General features: G+C 34.9%; 1 protein-coding gene across 3 annotated transcripts in view; it reads left to right on the top strand.

The window, feature by feature from the left end:
• NOX4 (NADPH oxidase 4) overlaps window positions 1–20,486 on the top strand; it is a 146,364-nt gene that overhangs the window by 36,446 nt on the left and 89,432 nt on the right. For all 3 annotated transcript variants that reach the window (XM_082340468.1, XM_082340467.1, XM_082340469.1), the window contains 2 exons: window positions 5,152–5,224; window positions 7,170–7,250. In XM_082340468.1, coding sequence (XP_082196594.1) covers window positions 5,152–5,224; window positions 7,170–7,250 — 154 coding nt within the window. The remainder of the gene's footprint in view (window positions 1–5,151; window positions 5,225–7,169; window positions 7,251–20,486) is intronic.

Here is a 20,486-nt window from a genome sequence, read left to right as displayed (position 1 = left end):
GTGATCTCTCCACCTAGCTTGAAACACCATCATCCTATGTTCTTTCCCAGAAGTGACCATGAGTGTATTGGGCTAGGTAAAGATGATACTTAAAAACACAAATTCCTGATTCCAGCCTAGAGAGAGTCCAGGTTGGGACCTGCCAATATGTTTTATTAACCTTCCCACTACTGTTTTACCCTTTAGTGAGCATCTCATTATACTCTAGAGCATAACTTCTCACCACTACCTACCTTTTACCTACCCTCTTACTATCTTTTTCTCACCTGGTCAACTCTTGCCTATCCTTTAAGCCTCAGTTGACATGCCTATCATGCACAGATTTCTGCCAAATTTCACTAAGTAGAGCTGGTCTCTTCTTGCCCTGGGTCCCTAAAGATACATAGTGAAAATACTATGAATAATTTATTTCCTTGCATATACTGTAGAATAATTATTACCTTACATATACTGTGTTTTCCACTCAAAGGTGAGCTTCTCCAGGGTGGAAAAGGGATGCCCGTAGGGCATGCAAAGAAAATATTTTGTGTGGCATTTCTGTCAATACAAACAACTTGAATTATCCAAAATCAGCATGTCAGCATCACTTTAGTGGCCTAGTTCCATAAAATTTCATGAAAGAAGTACTGTGCTTGCCATCAGGAGCCATCTACTTCACAGGGACACAGACCCCCCTTAAGTATGAGGCTAGAGCTCATCAGGCATCTGGTCAACCCCACTGAATAGTAGCAAGTGAGAGAGCAAAGCAGAATCTAAGGATGGTAACGGGATGAGTGACACTGTTCACTTAGTCCAACTTTGAATTCACTTAGTCCAACTTTGTGTTATGAATACATCTCTGACTGAGTCTATTTCACAGCTCTCTGAATATTGTCAGGCACAATACCTAGGAAGAATAAAGTTCCTGATGAAGAAATGCATGCATGTTTTTAGATGTTCTGATGATAAAGTATATTTTCTATTAGTTGATATAGTTCTTGAATTTTAATTTGTTTAATGTTACATAGAGTCTTCTCTCTCTCTGTCTTTAAAAGTTTTTCCACGTAACCTAGGCCTAAGAAATAAGGTTGTCTTGTAGAAAATAAAGCCTGTGGCAGCACAAGTGACATAAAATATGGGATTTAGACTCACTAAATAAGAAATGTTAAAGACATTTCAATTAAGAATTTATAGAATAAAGTAAGTTTAATAGATTGAATTTTTCAAACATTTTATAATGCTTACTACATATCTCCAAATTTGGTAGTACTTGTATGATGAGAATAAAATGCACAGTATCTAATTTTAATTAGAAAACCCCTCACAAACAAATACAATTATGTCTCCAATTATGTTCGTAAAAACAGGATAATGAATACAAGATGGTATATTTCTGGCTATATCTGGGTATGGATGAAAATGATCTTTCAGTTTCATCTAGAAATGGCAATATAGTGCAATTATTCATTTGAAGGGCTACTAATTAATTAACCTAATATGCGTAGACAAAAGAGTAATAAGAGTAAACATAACAAGCATGTTTTTTCCTAAGGAAACAAATATAGGTTTTGCTTCATAACTTGAAGACTGAGAGTTCGCAGTGTACTTCACTTTGGCAAGCAACTTTCCCCAGTGAGCTTAGACTAGCGCAATAATTTCTAACCTGTGCTTCCTGACTCTTGGAATATGTGTGGTAATAGAGGCTAATTTATTGGGACTTGGCTGCGCTGTCGTCCAGCGCTAGGTTAGGATGCCCTTTGATGTACCTCGAAAACACTCAATGCTTAGCATTCTTTCAGCACTTAATACCCTATGTTGTAGTTGCCCGCTTACCCTGTCTCCCACACTGGACTGGGATTTCTTTTAGAGCAGGATTCATTTTTTCCTCTAGCACTTAACAGTACAGTACAGATGCCTAGAAAATATTCACTGAATGGATAAAAGTCATTTATTTTTAAACTCTACTACTTGTTGCATAGATATTCTCTACAACATTCCAGATAATTGGTTGGCCAACCTGTTCGTTTAATTCCAGTAAAGAAAACCATAGCTTTTTTTTCTTTTTTTTACTGAAGTATAGTTAATTTACAATGTTATGTTAGTTTCAAGTAGACAACGAAGTGATCCAGTTATACATATGTATACACGTATATTCTTTTTCAGATTCTTTTCCATCATAGGTTATTACAAGATATTGAGTATAGTTCTTTGTGCTCTACAATAGGTCCTTGTTGTTTACCTATTTTATTCAATATATATATAGTAGTGTGTATATGTTGATCCCAAACCCCTAATTTATCTCCCCCCCAGAATCCCCTTTGGTTTTTAAGTTACCCACCCCACCCTTTTTTTTTGACCACCATAATTGCAATTTTTTTTTCATTGCTAATTATAAGTCAGTTTTTCTTCTTCATCGCTCTGAAGTCTGTTACTCTATAAATTACAAACTCTGTTCCTTTTGTACTTCTGGGAGACAGAAGGGAAAAATGAATTCTTTAGATAAAAAAGTTAACTTCATAAATCTGAAAGAACCTTAAGAAGCATTGAATTGATCCTCAGTTTACAGGTGAGATTCAGTGAGCTAGGGGTTTGGCCTAAGGGACACTAACAGGACCGCAATCCCAGAATATACATACATACCCCAGGCTGTCTGGGGCCTCTACTTCATGTTGAATTCAAATGACTGAGGTCAACTATTTCACCCTCTCTAAGTCTTTCCTTTCCATGTTCTGCTCTAAAAGGTGTGCTCTAGTTAAATGTTTGAGGAAGTATCTGTTCATCTTTACACTGGTTTCTTGACTTTAGTACTTCTCAGAAGCTTTACATTAATGTGCCCTGTGATTCTTCAAGGAATGGTTATAACCTTTTTGAGTAATATAAATTAATACCTCAAGGAATTAATGTTTAGATAATACCCTTTGGAAATTATAACTTTGTTCTAAACATACTCCGTTTTCTCAGGTGCCCTGATGAAATGATTTGCAGACATTCTGTAACTAATCTTGGCATGTTCAGGACTACATAGGAAACCTTGTGTGTAGACACAGTAGACATTCATGAAGCCTCAATAAAATTACTGGAAAGGCCTCTCCAACCACAAATTTTACATTTTAGTGAAATTAGTTGAAGCCAGAGAGACAGACCTCTTTTTTTTTCTTTATATTTATTCAGTTACAGTTGAAGCACTCTGAATTATACATATGTAAAGCATGCTACTTGATTGGTTTTGATATATGTGTACACATGTGAAACCATGATCAAAATCAAGATAACAAATATGTCCATCATTCTGTCCTGCTCTCTACGCCTCCTAACTACAGATCTGCTTTCTATCACTAAAGAATGCTCTGAATTTTCTAGAATGTTGTATAAAAGAAATCCTAGAGCTTATGTTTTTTCAGGTTTTTTTGGTGGGGGAGGGCAGTCTGGCTTTTTTCACTAAGTCTAATAAATTTTGTGATTCTTCTGTGTTGTCATGTATGCATAGGTATGTATCAGCGGTTCTTTTCTTTTTAAACTGCTGGTTAGTTTTCCAGGTACAGATAAACAATTATTTATCCATTCATCTGTTGATGGAAATTTGAATTGTTTACAGGCCTTGAGTATTAAAAATAAAGTGGTTATGCACATTTTTGAACGAGTTTGGGGTGGATATATGTTTGTGTTTTGGGGGGGTAAATTCTTGGGAGTGGAAAGGCTTGGTCATTTTGTAGGCATGCTATTCTTTTTAAACAGTATTTTTCTGTGCTATTCGTCCTTTCGTGTGAACTAGTGTAGTTATCTTGCTCTTCTCTTACCCCCTAGGAAGTAAGTACTCACCTGGGGCAATGGGAAAGGGAGTACCCTACGAAAGAAGTGTAGAGAAGAGATGATTTGGATTAGGCACATCTGGGAAAGGCAAGGATTGTTAGGCTTCCAAATCTGTGTATTGGGAAGAGTGAAAGGAGAGCATACTCCAGTATTAAGTTCCAGAGACCAACTGCCTTATTTCTCATGTGTCCCTTTACAAGTGGAAACTTGTTTCTATTGTACTGGGATTTCTGATGTTATTTTCCAATGGTTCTAAACCCTCTGTGATCCTAATGGTGCACATCACTGTTGCTCTTATATTGTCCCCAGCTTGTTTGCTTCTGCTGGTGGCTTACAGTCCCTGATGGTCCTTCTGTTTCATAGGTGGTTCCTTGTCAAGAAGAAGAGTGGGGGGATGTCTATACTTTTGGAGGCAGAATTGTTTCAATACCTTTTCTGCAAAGATTTAAGATGGAATCTCTCAGCTAGGTCATTTAGTACTTATTGTTGCTTGTATGATTATAAGAGTAAATAAAGGTGACTTACAGACAGAATATTTTATTTGGTAGTAATAAGATAATAAGAAATGAGGCTATTGTGATTTTCACTCTTTGATAAAGCATATCACCTATTCATCTTGGACATGCTGTATGAGCTAACACTAGATTTGTAGCAATCTATTATGTCAGTATTAATATTGAAAATTGACATGTTTGCACACTTTAAAAAATGTTATGTACTATCAGAAGCACTGATTTCAAAATGTTTTCCATTCTGAGGGGAAATAAGCCTGCAAGTGTTCTTAAAACATCAACACTGTAACTTTTTTCTTCAAATTCACCATTGTTTGTTCTACACTCGAAGTTGCAGTTTTTAGAAAGGTTCACGTTTTGTTTATTTTTTCTTGAAAATTATTCTAGATAGTGAAGCCCAAAAGAAATTATTTGACATTGAAACTGAAGGAGCTACTAGTTTCCTTAAAGCGGGGAGGTGAGAGTAAGGAGGGTTTAGTACTATGGTGGAGAAAACCAAAACAACAAGGGAGTTGAATGTCAACCCTGTCCTGTTGTATTAATTACTGACTTTTGTTATAGTATGTACCTATAAAAGTATGCACATATTCACCATTCTGAGTAGAATATTTGAAAACACCAAAATGGACTCTTCTGTTAAAGGTGGAAAAGACTCTGCTTTGTCCTAAGTACCTTGAAACTTATGCTAATTCAAAAAAGGCTTTTTTAAGAGGGAACATACAAGGAGACATACAATTTGAATTGGGCTTCCCACAGATCAGCCTAGTACTTTGAATTTTAAGGTAATAACTTTTTGTACATTTTTTCTCAGCATGACTTAAGTTAAACATACTTATGTACATTTTTATAGTTCCTGGCCTGACAGGGGTCTGCATGGTATTGGTGCTATTCCTGATGATTACAGCTTCGACATATGCAATACGGTGAGTGTCAGAGCCATTATTTTGATGTTTCTTGGTCAGATTATTTAGACTTCCTTAAGATTATCTTCATTTTCATATGTAGGAAATGTCTTGATTAACCCGAATGTTTAGCCAATGCAATATTCTGGTTATTGGACTGTTCTGTGTAACTAAGAGGGAAATAGAGAGGCATTTCTAGATATCATTTCCTGTTTTTGAAAAATCTCTTTCTTTCAGTCAAATATTCTGGGTTGTAAGGAATTGTGTATGGAGACTTTCCAAATACATGTTCCAAAGTGGAATAAAAGGGGGCGGGGTGTGGCTTACTAAATATTAAAATGATTATGCTTCAGTAACTTAAAACAGGATAGGGAATTACTATATTGTACACCTGAAACTAATATAATATTGTAAGTCAACTATACTTCAATGGAAAAAAAACAACCAGAATAGGACTTACTTGCAAAAAATGACCAAGACGTTGAACTAAATGATAGTAGACAGAAAGTGCTGTAAAAGACTTAGCTATATGTAAGAACCTGCTAAATAATAAAGGTGCCATTACAAACTTATGAGGAAAGTAAGGCTTAAGTGAATTAAATTCTAGATAAATTACAGAGTTTACTGTAAAAAATTATACCACTAAAGATTTAGAAGAAACTTTAAGTGGATATTTGTCAGCTCTCATAATGGACAAGGAAAAATATAGGAAATATTTGGCTACCTAAAAATATGAAAACTAAAACTCCTGAATGTCAATATACATTATAAAAATTGAAAAATAAACATGCTATTGTGAAAATTATTACACTCATATGGAAGTAGTACATTCTTAAATTTGAATAGTTTAACCACAGCAATTGAGAAATATACTATAGAAATGGGTAATTATTATGAACAGATAAGTCACAGAAGAATACAAAGTGAGTAACACAAAAATGAAATAATACCTAATTCCACTTATACAAAATACTGAAGATGTATAAAGTGGAGTCTGGGTTTGGGGAAACAGGCCCTCCTGCACTATGATTGGGTTCGTAATTTATAAACATGTTTCAGAGAGCAGTAGGTAGTGTGTATCAAAAGCCTTACAAAATGTGTGTCCTCTGATGTCATAATTCTACTTCTAGAAATTTAGATTCAAAAAGAATCAGATCTGTGCAAAAAGGCATACGTTACAAGGATGCTAATAATCTTGTTTATGATAGCAAAAACTGTGACCCATGTAAATGTGACTCTATTGGCTCTTGCCTAAATTGGGGGTTCCTAAAGTTTCTAGGGGTTGTTATCAGAATCATCTAAGCTTTTACGAATACCTGCCCACCACCCACAAGATTCTAATACATAAATATCTACTGAGATATATGAAATAAAATAACTGTTAGTCTTTTTACTTATCTCAAACATTCTAGGTTGTGTTTATTATACCCATTCCTCTTCAGACTCTTTGTCCTTCCCCAGGACAATAACACAAAGTGTTACTTTAAAGTTATACACTGTCCAGGAAGATAAGAGAAAATTTTAATGAACACTTATTTAGTTTATCTTCATCTGAGTTTCCTTTGAACTACTCTCAAAATATATATTGGGATAGAAACATTGGTTGTCTTAGAAGTCATTTGCAAATTGAGAATATTGATAAAAAGGACAGCAGAAGTACGTATTAACAGACTATTGCCTGCACCTTCGCCTTACATCATAATAACTTTAATATAAACAGCTGATTTTAATTCTTTCTGTGTATCTTTATTTGAAATACAAAGAACCTTCAAAATGATAAAGCGTTACTTATAATTTTTGTCAGTTCTCTCTGCAGTGGTATGTTAATACTTTGATATTAATAGATAAATCTCAGACGAACTCACATTTTAACTTTCAGTTGTGACATGTATTTGAAAGGATGCACGATATTTTTAGTGAGATGGAGTGTAAAGTGGAATTGAAATTAAGTTATTTGTTTTTTCAGAGTTTCTAACTATGACATCTTCTGGTACACTCATAATCTCTTCTTGGTCTTCTACATGCTGCTGATGTTACATGTATCAGGGTAAGTTTAAAAAAGTGTTTTTAAAGCTATGTGTGCCTAAAAATGGGGTAATAAAAGAGAAATCTATAGAAATTTTCATAGGAAATGGTAAAATTATTTGGTTACTTGGAACTGAGGGTAGTGTCAAGAGTGGAATAAATAGTTCTATTTTCGACATAGCATGTTTTAACAAAACTAGCATAAAAGTATATTAAAATGGAAAGACAGAGTTACTTCTCCCTCAGTGTTGTAGTTTTTAAAGCCCCCTATAGTTATATCCTGATAAGCCCTAAAAGAAAGTGAGTAGGAACTGAAGAACTTCAAGAAGATATTTAGTGTTTGAATTTTCAGGAATTTATTATGTCTTGCTGCTGCAGAGTTTCTAACAGTGGAGTTACCAGTTTAGTAATATTTGCAGAGACAGCCAAAGATTTATAAGACCCAAAGACAAGGATCTGTCAAAAACACCAGAAAATCACAAAGGGAAGAGAGATAGCATCCCAAGTTGTTACAAAGGATTTACCCCAAATACTCTGAAAAGTATGTGGACCCAAGCAGTATACTCAAATGTATGGCGCTTAAAATAATTCATTAGGTCAGAGGTTGTAAATAAATAATATATTTTTGTGTATGTATATGTCTGCATGATTACAGAGTGGACCTGTGGTTTCGTCTTGACACTCACACTAATATGACACAATAGGCTATTGTCTGGCATCAGGTTCACTTGGTTTAGTAGAAGGATACAGGACAGGAAACATGGAATGTCAACAGGATAATGTCAGGTGCTTCGTCAGTAGGGCTCCCTCTAGATGCACAGTGACCATTTTCCACCTTCTCTCCCTTACCTTGCATGTAGTAACTCAGTTTTAAGATGAGGAGACCATATGGATACACAAGGACTACCTTGCCTTGGGAAGGCTCATGCCCCACAGGAACCAGTCTCTTGGTAACAGTCCAAGTCTCCTCAAGGGATGCCCCCAGTTGCTAGAACACACTGCATCTGGAGGCTGAGGTCACTCAGTATCCTCCAGGTCCAGGTGCTTTCCATCAATAATAATCAATGCTGGCTGGTAACACAGCTGGCACTCCCTGTTTATCTTAACTCAAAATGTTTCCAGGGAAACAGTATTTGGAGAAAAGTTCAGACCTGCTGTTAATTTTTTCTTCAGAATGTTTTATAATGTACTTTGTCAGTACAGTAAATCTTATCCATAAATTATATATTTATTTCAAGGTGCATGTTCAAAATGTTGTCCCCCCAGTTTTGGAGGCCATTGATTTAGACATCAGTATTATGTGGATCTCTGTCTCCTACGTCTCGGTTCAATTTGTTCTGTATCATGGTTCTAGAACATATAATTGTAGAGCATTAGACACATGGCCACACATAATCCCGATTTCCAGCTAGCCATGGCTGCCACACAGGGAAGAGGGCCACAGTCAGTGGAACCTCTGGGTTCTGTTCTTTTCCCTTTGTGGGGCTAACACATTCTGTAGAGCATTAGGACACCGAGAAAGCCCTTGGTAGAGAAAATCTGCTTTATATTCTGTTCTTTAAATGGCTTGCATGCCTGTCCAGGGCTATTATCATAAAAATAGACTAGGAGTAAACAGATGTGCTACTAATGATAATACTAAATTAAAACATTTGCAAAGTGCTTACTATATGCCAAGCATAAATTCAAAATGATTTAGATGATTTATATTATTAAAGGATTATAGTTTTATAAGGATAAATAATATTGTTAAACCCTTTTTGTGGGTGGGAAAACAGATTTAGAGAGAGTACATAATTTGCTAAAGTTTGCTTAACTGATGTATCCTGGATTGAAATCCAGGCATTCTGACTCAAAAACTTATATTGTTATACTTTTTTTTTTGAGAGTTCAGTACTTCTAAGAATTTGGTCTTAAGTTTTTTTAAAAAGGTTAATATCTTGATTTATCTGGAATTGTTCTCTCTTCCTCTCTCTCTAGCTATAACACATGAGAGAAAAATATAATAATTCGTTAGTATAATTAGTTATGCATTCTTTTGCCTTTATGTTGTACTAAATTAAAACTGAGAAAATCTGTTTCTTTGTAATTCAAAGTGGAGTTATTTTTCAAAGTTTCAGGAGTTCTAACAGGCTTCTGAAGGTAAAGAGAGTATTAAGAGTCCTTTCTCCATTTTTTTGGAAATAAAAGAAGGTATATTTAAAATTTGATTTTACTTCTGTAGAACAGGGGTCATAAACAGAAAGTGACTTTATTTTATGTAAAGAAATAACCAAAGACATCAACAGAATGAGTTAAATATAATCACTCTATTATACCAACTGAATTAATAGTCCTTTACATATGATTGATAAAAATGAAGAAAACAATTATTAAAATACTGAAATAACTGTTGTGCAACAAATATACAATACTCTAAGCATTCTATAGTGCACATTTTTTATAAAGTTTAATTTTTTAAATTGAAGTATAATTGGCAAATGAAATTGCATATATTTAAAGTGTACAAGTGAATTAACACATCTATCATTTCACATAGTTTCCTCTTTTTTTTTTTTCTGGTGTGAACTTTTGAGATCTACTCTCTTAGCAAATTTCAAGTATACAATACCGTATTATTAACTGTAGTCACCATGCTGTACACTAGATCCTTAGAACTTATTCATCTTATAATTAAAAGTTTGTAACTCTATGAAGTTTAATTTTTAATAAAGCTACATAGATTATTACTGATAAATCTTACAGCTTTCTTAAAATGGAACATTTCTCAAAATGTTCCTTTTTATCTTTAAAGTATCTATCTACAAGTAAATCTATTGAAGCTATTATTTGTGCCAATGTAGAAGACTTAGACATATCTTTATTTATGAAATACCTTGATAATGTCATTCTCTAGCTTTTGGTTATACAAATAAAGTGCAGCTATTCAAAACAAGCTTCTTGAATTTATATTGAGATTTCTGTTAAACGGTATGCTTTAGGTTTGAACAGAAAAGCACTATTTGTTGGGCATTTGCTTCTTTCTCTATCAATGTGGTAAGTACTATAATAAGGTATGAAAGAACGATATAATATATGATACTTAGTCTCCCAGAATTAGTAATTGGTTTGACATTAAAAAAAAAGAGTTGAAAGAGCTAAAGACAATTTTAAACTGCATATTTTCCAAGTGTGAACATATTTTATTTTCAAGAATTCTGGTAGCCTAGAGAATTGAAGGATCAACGTGGGCTAGAAATTTTAGAAAATTTTTGATTTCAACAATGAAGCAGTTTGAAATTGTCGACTGGTTTCCTTATATAAGCAGACTTCTGTAGTAAGGAGGAACAATTTCTTCATATGATTTTCTAAAGTCAATTTTATTTTTATAGAATCTCAAACTTTGAAGGAAGCTCAAAAGATGATTTTGACCAAGAATCTTTGAGTCTCCCTACAATATGTCTAAGTAAATATATAACTGTGAAAAGCCCGTTATGTATTTGGAAATCTCTCACTTTCACAAAGTCATTTCTCTTTTGAAACAATCTATTTTACTTTAATTTCTACCCAATGATTTAAAAGTCTGTGACTCTGGAGGCCATAGAAATTGAGTTCTTCTCCTTCTTTAAATTCTGTTCCTCTGTTACTTTCTCCTTTGAATAAATTAATAGTTAATATTCATTGAGTACTTATCTTACTAATGGTTGATTTCATTAAGTCCTCCCAACAACTCTGGTAAAATTTGCTGTTATTATTATTATTATTATTATTATTATCATTATCATTATTATCTTTCCCATTGTCCAGGTGAGAGAACAGGGGCACTGAGAGGTGAAGAAACTTGCTGAAAGTCATGGCTAGTAAATAGAAGAGCTTGGGTTTGAACCCAGGTGTCAGATTCCAGAGCCCACATTCCTAACCAGTAAATCAAACTGGCTACAGTTTGGCATGGCTTCCCTGTATCTCTTTCAAATCTGGAAACCAAAATTAAATACGGTGTTCTTGGGGTATGCAATCTATATTGGCAAAGTGGAAGTCTTACCTTCTTTGCTCAAAATATTACAACTCAGTATTATTTAGGATCCAATTATCATGTTCCACGATTATGCATGCCTTTAGCTTAACCTAGTTTTCATTCCTATTACCTATGTTTTAGGTTTTTTTCATTAGTATAAGCAATTGTATTGCATGGCACCCTAAAAAACCCACATTTCATATATGCTAAATTCAGATGTTCTATCAGTGTTCAAATAGATCTTTAAAATACATTAATTTTGGAAAAAAAAAAATAATAATAAAATAAAATAAAATAAAATAAAATAAAATAAAATACATTAATTTTGGGCTTCCCTGGTGGCGCAGTGGTTGAGAATCCGCCTGCCAATGCAGGGGACACGGGTTCGAGCCCTGGTCTGGGAAGATCCCACTATGCCACGGAGCAACTGGGCCCGTGAGCCACAACTACTGAACTTGCGCGTCTGGAGCCTGTGCTCCGCAACAAGAGAGGCCGTGATAGTGAGAGGCCCGCGCACCGCGATGAAGAGTGGCCCCCGCTTGCCGCAACTAGAGAAAGCCCTCGCACAGAAACAAAGACCCAACACAGCCATAAATAAAATTAATTAATTAATTAATTAATTAATTTTAAAAAAAATTAAATTTTTTTTTTTCCTAGGAGGTCAGTATAACATGGCAATTAAGAGCTACATCACTTAATAGCTGTATGACCTTGCCAGATAATTTGCCCTTTCTTTTTCATCTATTTTATGGGATTAATAATAAAATATTTATATCATAGGGTTGTCTCGTGTTTAAGTGAATGCAGCAATGTAGGCAGAACATAGATATACTCAATAAATGTTAGCAGGAAAAAAATTATACTAGTACTAATACTAATAACTGTGTAAGGAAGAAACTCCACATTTAATTTGTTGAAGAATCGTTTTTGTTTTGATAAAGACACTGCACTTTTGAAGAGCCCAGATTTTCCTATCAGCAAAGTAATTTGATAAACATATAATGAAAACTGCTTAGCAGATCAAAAGAATGATCCTAAAGGGCAACAGTTTTTATAATGTTGTTAGGTCTCAAAGGTTAAACTGATTTTAATGATAAAGGTTTATTTTGGGATTTGCAAGACAAGCCTTCCCCTGAGGAATTTTTTTCTGATTTTTAATACACCTTTCTAGGAGATTGCCATTTGTACACTGTACTGAAGATATTTCAATTCAGAAGACATTCAGAAAAAATTTTTAAAAGCCAAAAATGTTTCCTCTTTCCAGACATGAATGTAACTGTCCGTTTCTTTCTTCATTTTCATTTGAAAAATTCATCAGGAGGCGAGATATACTGCCATTCTCACTTACTGATAAAAGGGTATTGGAGGGAAAAGCAATTATGAATGTCACAGAGTCTCAGCCCAGAGCCTAAGCCCACTCCTTTGAAAGGCATGTGGAGGGAAAGCATCGTAAATGAGATTTGACACCCTAGCCTTTCAATTTTAAGACAGTCAACACTCCCACTGGCTTTAGCTCTCCGAAGTGTTGCGTGGGTAGTAATTGTATTTTATTTTTTATTTACATAAGAGAGGAAATATAATGTGAGAATTCTGGGAAAGAAAGGGGGAAGGTCCTTCTCAAATGTGTAGATGGCAGTGAGAGCCAAACAATAGTGAATAACTGAGCCAGCTGGACTTCCCAGACTATATTTTGTTACAAAAATGAGACCTGGATTATTCTTTTAAACAGAGCTTTCTGCCATTTGGGACTACTGCTGGCAAGAGTTCGTTGTAGAGCATGATTTATATTCTGCTTGAATCATTTTTTTTCAGAGAATTTAAAAGGAATGGTTTTCTAGGTGCGTGTTTCTAACAACATTTGTTCTTTAAACCCGAGGAACACAGTGAGCCTCCTTTGTCAACAATGACAATGAACCAGAGGTGCTGTCAGCTTCATAGGTATTGAAACTCAAGAAATTAACCCGAGGTAGACAAATACTTATGAGATTAGGCTTATTGTGTTGGTTTATCTTCCCTCTACTATGCCCTTAGGAGGAGAAAATTAAGAATATACTCTTGGGGGATGGAGGTATTTATGCAATATAGTTAAGTGTTAGAAGTTGCCGATTCCCAAGAATCTTCTCTTTTAGAAGCACTTGTACTGAGGGCTCCTTTTACCCACACTGATGTGGAAGGAGGAGGGGCTTGTGGGATTTTCCTACTGGGGAGAGGCACCAGCTCTTCTTAGAATGTCAAATGGAAACTTGGTGAAGCCAAGGGAAAGGAAGGCCCAGAAGCTAGGACTGTTTCTTACTTATCTTCATCAGTGGAATTCCTTTCATCATCGATCCTAAGTCATCATTCACTCAGTGTTTGCTGGATTACGTGGAACTGTATTAATTGGCTTTTAATTAGGAATGTGTTATTCTTCTAGGCCCTTCCAATTTTCCTCAAATATTAAAGTATTGCAGATAGCAATAAAAATAATCTGTGTATTTATTTAAATGTAACTTGGATTACCATTTTGGGCCTGTCACTTACATTTAGTGTTATCTAGGTAATAAGTTATTTTGGCAACTGGAATATCAATTCCTGTGCCTGAAGAATTAACTTTTAAGTCTTAACTATTTTCGTTGTATTGTAGACTGGCACATTTTTGCTGGAGATTTTTGTGTGCTTCTGTGGCTAAAAATTCTTTGGATCATGGAGGAAAATTTTTCATCTCTTTTTATTTGTCTTCTTTCACTTTTTTGGTTTTTTAATTTTTTACTTAAAATATATAGGGTGAATAAAATTCCTGAGGAATTAAGTCTTTGTTATGTGGAATTCAAATCCCCCTCCCATAATATTTACATATCCTCCATATGTTAATAAATATAGTGTTCTATACAACTATTATCTTTAGACATGTATGTGTTTTTTCCCATTTCTAATTTCCCATTCATAGGATTAATTTTCCTTCTTGTGTAAAAAATGATTTTTCTATGTAATAATTCCTGACTGGAGTCTTATGATTTATTTATTTTTGGTGATATTTTATCCTGAAAGCCAGGTAGGGGTGGGAATTGAGATCGTGGGATATTTTCTCCCATAAGGATGCCATTTGTACAGATAGAGATGTGTAGTATATTTGAAGCATTTTCATGTAAATGAATTAATTTATGCTATAAGCTATACTTATTAATGAATTTTTAATCTTCTAAACTGTGAGTTAATTTTCTCCCCACTTTGAGGATAGAGGTAGTGAGCTTCAGCCCAAATACTTTCTCAGATAATTTTAACCTCAGTTTTTCTCCTGGGACCTTATTTATAATAACAAGTGGTTCTGGCTAGAGGTACAGGGTGAGAAAGTTGGGGAGGAAGGAGAAAGAACTAGAGCTAAATTTATTGTAAGAAATATTTTCAGTACATTAGTGTTTTTTCTGAAATGTGGAGCAATCATTTTCTCTCCCACTGCCCTTTTAGTAAAGCCTGAAAGCAGAGGAAATAGTAACAAATATTAGATGCTTACATATTTTTTCCTTCCCAAGAGATCAAAGTCCTTTCCTTTATATACCTGTGAAGTAGAGGGTAACAGGCACTGTCTCTCTCTTTCAGCTGAGAAAACATATTAAAATGACCTATTTTACTTCACACACTTAGGGAAGGTTGGGATCTTGATCCTATGTCCTTAGACTCCAAGGCTTTGTTTTGCCAGCTGCATAGTGTCTGTGGCAGGGTGCTTAATTGCAGGGCTCACTGCAAAATGAAAACGCGCGGCCCTTTGATAGAAAATTATTAAGCATTTCAAGATGATGGCAACAGAGCATTGAACCAATTACAGTGCCTTTCTAAGATCAGGGTCCCGTGAGAGCACACAGGTCACACACCCATGGTGCTGGCCCTGTCTGTGTGGCCCAGTCTCGTACCTTGGGCATCACCACCAGCAAGAGCTAGACACGATACGTACTCCAGTCAAACTGCAGGTTGCGAGTACACTCAGGTATCTGTAGCAAGAGCCCAGCAAAGAATGCAGAGGCAAGTATCTGGCAAGAATCTGGCTAGACCCGACAAAGTGGGGGTGAGAGTAGAAGCTTTGGTTGGATGGGTATCCGATGCTTAGGGTTTCCCTGAGGCACGCTGGATCCTTAGTTTAGGAAAGCACTCTATTTCTAGACGCTGCTAACAGATAGCCTTGACTCTCTCGATGACTTGTCTACCTAGGTTAGGATGGGCTCAGGTTCAGGGCAGGGCTGAGATCTCAAGTTGGACTTTGCGGTACTCAAGGGTGAAGAGGGATGCTGTAAGTTGCAGACCTATTTAATGCTATTCCCTGCGAAGTTGAATGAACACACATGGTTTATTTTACTAAATGCCATTTGCTAAAGTCTAGACATCTTTATTGAAATTAGAATGAGTTCAAACTAACTTCTGTGTTTGTTAAAACCGGATGACTCCTCAATCACGTGTTTCCAAAATAACCACAACAAAAAATTGTTTATATACTTCTAGCCATTTATTAATCCATTCAGTGAATATTTATCGAACACTTGTTACAGATTATAGGCGCTGTTCTAGACACCGGAAAAATAGAGGCACAGGACAAATCTTTGATCTTAAGTAGTGTATATTCTAGCGGATTCCTCAGAATCCAGTGAATTCCAGTGGGTTTTGCAATATTGAATTTGGATGTATTTTCTTAAGCTCTTTTTTTGTACTTGAAACAAAGTAAAAAGAATGGTCAGAAACAAGTTGTTATATTTTTTCTGTAAAGAAAAGAAATATTTTGTATGTTATAGAATACAAGGTAAAAAATAGATTCCTCATGGGACAAGGATTTTTTTCTCCACTTTAAAAAAGGATTAAAATCACCACAAATATAAAGGTCTCATAAGCGACACTGCATTTGTTAGAAATTTGTAACTTGCAGTTAAAGTAGAGATGATTTTGTGATTCTCTTTTTGGCAGGCATAGTGTTTTGTAATATTTAACTTTTGCCGTAAAAAGTTCTTATGATTTCTATGTTTTAACCTGGTAGGATTTATTCTGTGTACTATATTATTTTCTATGACTTTGTCACAGCCAGGCATTAAAATATAGTAGTATAACTATAATGCTTAGGGAGGAAAAAAGGAAAGAAAGAAAGAAACCTATTTTGTGGAAACACTGTTGAGTGTTGAAAGCACATCTTGAAATCCTTATGAGTGCAAAAACAGTAGTGTCCACAACCATGTGTTTTGATACACCATAAAATCCTTGATCTCTCATGATTGAAGAACGCTAGACATTCCGGAGATACTTCAAAATCTCTCTTTTAGAACATAATGCAATATACCTGAAATAAATTAGTAATAAGTGTTCCTATTCCCACATAGGCCATGTGCCTCCTTCCCCAACCCCCTGCCACATCACTGTCTTAACTTGGCAATATTCTCTGCTTACCATTCACTAACATCTTTTTCTATTTTTTTCACTTTCAAATGATTTTTCATTTAATTATGAAAGGTACAACAATATAAGAATGTTCCCTTTATTTTAACTTTTAGATGCACTTGCTGTATTCAAACAAATTATGTAGTTATTATTTGCTTTTAAAATCAATTCACTAGAAACGCACTGAAGACTTACTACACGCAAGAAACTTGCTGGAGGGCTGATGAGATTTGGCAGTGAGTGTGGTTATAAGGGGGATATATAAATGCACAAGATATTATCCCTTCTACTAATTTGGGAATAAACAATGTGCTTTTGTTCATACTACTCCCTCATATTGGAATGCCATTTCCCTAGTCTCTAACATTAGAATCTCCACATCCTTCAGTTGCTTCCCCGTGAAGCCCTTTCCAGAATGTCATAATCAGAGTTCATCATCTCTATGTACTCTCCAGGGGTCACTATACATCTATATAGCATTACTCATTTTGGTTTTTAGTTGTTGTTTTTGCTTTCATGCCTAGTTATACCCATTAAAGTCGTGCTATTCAATTTAGATTGATTACAATGAAATAATATGAAAAATTCCATTTTTTGCCTGCACTACCACGTTTCAATTGCTCAATAGCCACATGTGGCCCATGGCTGGACAGCACAGATTTAGACCATTTCCACCACCACAGAAAGTTCTGTTGGATAGGAGTGCACTAAATTCTAAGCTTCTTAAAGACAGAGGCCATATCGTTTAAATTAATAAGTTTCAAAACTTAAATAATAATAAATGTGAAATAGGTATATCTCAGTGGTGATGTGGGGCAAGGAAGAAGATCAGGATTATTTGTCAGATAGATACAGCTGTGCATTATTTAAAGTGTTAATTAAAGTGGGCTCTGTTGTATTTGAAAAGATTGCATTAAAGTCTAAAGAAAGACAAGTCTATTATGTTTGCTGAAATAAATATAAGTACTAGGGATTCAAAGAAATCACAAAGACCACATGTAATATAGAACTCAGTTTTAACAAATGTGGTTACAGTGAAGTAATTGGATTAAAAAGATGATATCTGATTTTTATCTATCAATCTAATATCTATAATATCTAATATACATTCCTATTCAAAATTCTTCAGAGTAAAATTATTTTATGGACTTGAAATATAATTTTTAAAGAAATATTATATTCTAGGGTTGCAAATTCTAAGAATTTCTTCAGTAGTACCAAAGAAATTTCTAAAACTTCTAAAAAGTTCTGCCCCAGTACTAAAAAAGTTTTATTTTTTACTAGTACAATGAAAAAGTAAGTTACTGCATTTATTTGAACTTGAAAAATAACATAAAATTATTGGTTTGGTAGAAATATACTACCTCCTTTTCCAGATATATAACCATGTAGAGCCATAAAGTTTATTCATTCATTGCACACATTGGCCTTCAATTTCAGAATATTGTTCATAAGTAGAATGGGAAATCTGCAGGGAGAGCAGGTCTAGTACCTGGGAAGGTGTATGGCCTTTGTACTCTCTGACTTGGCTACTGACTGACAGTGTGGTCTTGGGCAGATTACTTAACAGTTCTGAATGTTTTCACTCATTCTGAGATGGGGCTACCGACCTTTACCACATAAATGTATTATGAAGTTTGTGGAAATAGCTATTGAAACATCAAGTACCTGTCTGGCATGTGCTACCTATCCTTCCAATACTGAGTTCAATACCTGCCAGTGTCCTTCCTTTTGAACCCGTCAGTATGTTTACCACCTAATTTATCCAAAACACCCAGAGATTCCATGCTTGGTTTTTTTCTGATGAATGATATTTTTTGTTTCTTATCATTGTTTGCCCTTAGATCTTTTCTCTCTTATCTATGTTTCTTCAACGGCAACAATTACAATCTGAGACAAAGAAAAGACCATTTTAATGGGCATAGACAGAGGTAACCTATGCCATTAAGCTTGATAATAGCTTAAAATAACATAAAACTCTCAAAATTAAAAGGGATTTTAGAATATTATATGCTACTTTATATACCAAGAACGGCAACATTGTTTATTTGATTGGGCTGTCCTGAAGGTTTGTACTGCATAGTAAAAACATTTGTCATTCTAAGGACCATTAGCACATGGGGTGATGTCCACCTGAATGCTGTGATGACGTGGGAGAAGAAATAAATAACATTTCTTTGCCTGATGTGAAGCAACCCCTTCACACACACACACTCTCTCTCTCTCTCTCTCTCTCTCTCTCTCTCTCTGTCTGACCTAATTTCCAGGCTTTTGTTCGTTTTGAACCCCTTCCCTTGATGTCTACTTCTTTAACCGACAGATTTGCTATGCACGATATAGGTTTTTGGAGTGAGGGAGCTCAGGTTTCTGAATCCCATGCTTTGACTACTACTCAATTAATCTCTGACCTAAACAATAGCCTTGTGTTTCTCATCTGTGTAATGGGAATAAAAACACCTGGTATGTTATTTTGTTTTGAAGTTTAAGTGGGAAATAGATGTTTACAAAATTCCTGACATACTTTCTTAATAAATATTGAGCTTCCCCTCCCTTACCTTTTCAAAGGTATGTTGTGAGGATCCAATGATCCAATGAACTAACATGCTGTATAGTAAGAGGTGAAGAGCTTAGAATTTGAGTCAGACCTGTGTTCAGATCTTGGCTCTGCCACTTATTAGCTGTGTGACCCTAGGGTATTAATTTATTAAAATAGTTTCTTAATTTGTAAAATGGGAATAATAATTTGTATTTCATGTAGCTGTGGTGAGGGTAATGTGAAATGTATACATATTGCTCTGGACTGGACCTCATGTCTTCTATACATTACTAAGCTCTTACTAAATCACTCTACTCAAATTATTATTTGTGGTCTGAGTTATGTTCAGCTTCTCTAAAGATATCTTCTAAACTGGATTTTAAGTTTTTGGAGGGTTAGAGGCCAGATCTGACTATCTGTAGCACCACCTAGGATAGTGCCAGTTGCATTATGCCAATGTTTGTTCAACTTAACAACCAATAGAAAAAAATGCTCGAGATTTTTGGCCTGCCCACCCGTCAACCACTACCCTTGGGATAGTTAATAAGAGCAACAGGTTTGGGTAACTCATTACTTGTAATAAAAGCTGCATCAAATTAATGGATTTTTCAAGTATTAAAATGGCACAATTGTATTATATGACTAGAACTCTATAAAAGATTATGTACTTGGCTCACATTTATATAATATACATTCATTTATTCCATACCTAGGCCATATCTACTGCACTACTGAAAAAAAAATGTGTGTGTGGTCTACCATGGATGTTATGTAATACAGCCACTACTTAGGTGCTCCTGACGTGTTCTCTGTGCTCTCCAGTGACTTCATAATGACTGGTTTTAGGGAAGAAAGTAAAATAAAGTGAAGAGAGAAAGGGAATTGAACATAAGCAAAAGGGGTAAAAGGGAGAATGATCAGGTTGAGTAGATGGTACATTCCACCAAAGACTCCCTTAGTCATTGCTAAGTCATTGACCTATTTAGTATCATTTTTCTTGTTATAGTTTTTGTTGTTTGAAAATAGCATCCTTGTAACATCATTTGTAAAATTATAGCCGTGGTGAACTTAAAGATGTACTTTTTTAATGTACTAAAATTGATTATTTGGGAGCATGAAGGGTAATTTAAAAACACACTCAGACAACGAGGAAAAATAATTTTGGAAACCAAAATTTTAATATCTCAAAATTAAAATAAACATTTTCAATGCTTTTCAAAATCTTACTTTTTTCTTCAAGATTTGCTTATGCAAAAAAAAATTTTTTTTTATATAAGCTATGGTTTCATGCACTATCCCTGTGGGGTAGATCTTATTTAACTCCTTGTAAGAAATAA

The sequence above is a fragment of the Balaenoptera borealis genome, assembly GCF_965194805.1.
Source record: "Balaenoptera borealis genome assembly, chromosome: 11".
NCBI lineage: Eukaryota > Metazoa > Chordata > Mammalia > Artiodactyla > Balaenopteridae > Balaenoptera > Balaenoptera borealis.
The sequence above is the reverse complement of the archived record's forward strand: the minus strand, read 5'-3'. Positions and strand labels throughout refer to the sequence as shown.